The following is a 1,300-nucleotide window of genomic DNA, read 5'->3' on the forward strand; positions in this document are numbered from 1 at the left end:
TGCATTACAGTTTCATTATAAAAATATCACCTTATTCCAGCACCTTCTAGTTCTTTCCTGTCTTCTAATTTCCACTTACCTTTGAAGGGCCTCTCTGCAGCTCGACAATTATGTTGTCGCGTACTCGGCGCTGCTTTTCAAGGTACATGGTAAGCATCTTCCCTTTGTTCATTTCCATTTGATTTTGTAACTGTGTCTGTTGAATAGGCAAGGTGACAATTTTTTTTACAATATATCAAGGAAAACAAAGAATGAATCCACACAACTGGCAATATGTTTACTGAATATCAGAAGAGCTTGGAAATGCACTTACATTAACCGGCAAAGGAGCTGTGATGCGCTCGTTGGACTTGGAAGACGGTGTAGGAGGAAGAGGTCTGTGGGAAGCGTCTTGAGGAGAGGTGAGGTTTGGCACCTCACCTTCTGGACAACTTCTTAACGTAAGCTTCACATATTGTGTTGCTGTGAAAAGACAAGCAAAAAATGGTAAATTACCTAGATTATCTTACCGATTTCATTTTGGAACAAAAGAAAAAAATATCAATAAAAGTGTGAACATACTAGTTATGAACAAATCCAACATAAATATTCATTCTCCAAAATCTTTCACACAAAAAAAGGAAATCAAAGTAATTCCTCATTTACTGTTTCATATCTAGTGAATATTTTCTACTAGTATTTACCATAACAAAAGAAAAGTAATATTCATATATACTCATATGTTGGATGAACAGTAATAATGACAACTATGATGGCTGTGATGATGCTGATTATAAAATAAGAAATGTCTGTTATCGTGATGACTATTATGATATCAGTACTTGGTAAAAGCTCCTTCCAATGGCCACGCTGCATCAAAAGAGGCAAGACATAAGCTGTCTGATAGTTATTTGCCATTCTTTTCTCACTGGTTACATTCCTAAATTCTCTCTAGCTGTAGGTATGGTACATTATATAATCATACTGGAATATAAAATCATTAATCTATAGTACAATAAAAAAAAGTTTTCAGATATCTTTATTGCAATGCAACTTAGCACGACGGTATTTCCTTCCAAAATAGAGGAGAGGGACTTTGTATTTAGTAAAAAAAAAAAATCCATATCTATGATATGAGAGGGAAAACTATATTTTCTGTTATATAAAAATACCATTATTGGTAAAAAATTGACAAAGAAAGAGAATTAGTCCATCAAACACTTTGATATTCTGATATTTTTCGACATTATCACGACCATCATGTGAATATTGAAAGAAATAACAGCAAAATTCATAACCTAAATCATGATGATAAGGACAC

General features: G+C 33.5%; 1 protein-coding gene across 1 annotated transcript in view; it reads right to left on the reverse strand.

Annotated features, from left to right (window-relative positions):
* LOC119593056 overlaps positions 1-1,300 on the reverse strand; it is a gene marked incomplete in the record, with an annotated part of 61,427 nt that overhangs the window by 45,566 nt on the left and 14,561 nt on the right. The window contains 2 exon segments of the mRNA XM_037941958.1: positions 80-196; positions 314-462. Of these exon segments, the coding sequence (XP_037797886.1) occupies positions 80-196; positions 314-462 (266 nt within the window).

This window comes from Penaeus monodon, chromosome 31 (assembly GCF_015228065.2).
Source record: "Penaeus monodon isolate SGIC_2016 chromosome 31, NSTDA_Pmon_1, whole genome shotgun sequence".
Taxonomy (NCBI): domain Eukaryota; kingdom Metazoa; phylum Arthropoda; class Malacostraca; order Decapoda; family Penaeidae; genus Penaeus; species Penaeus monodon.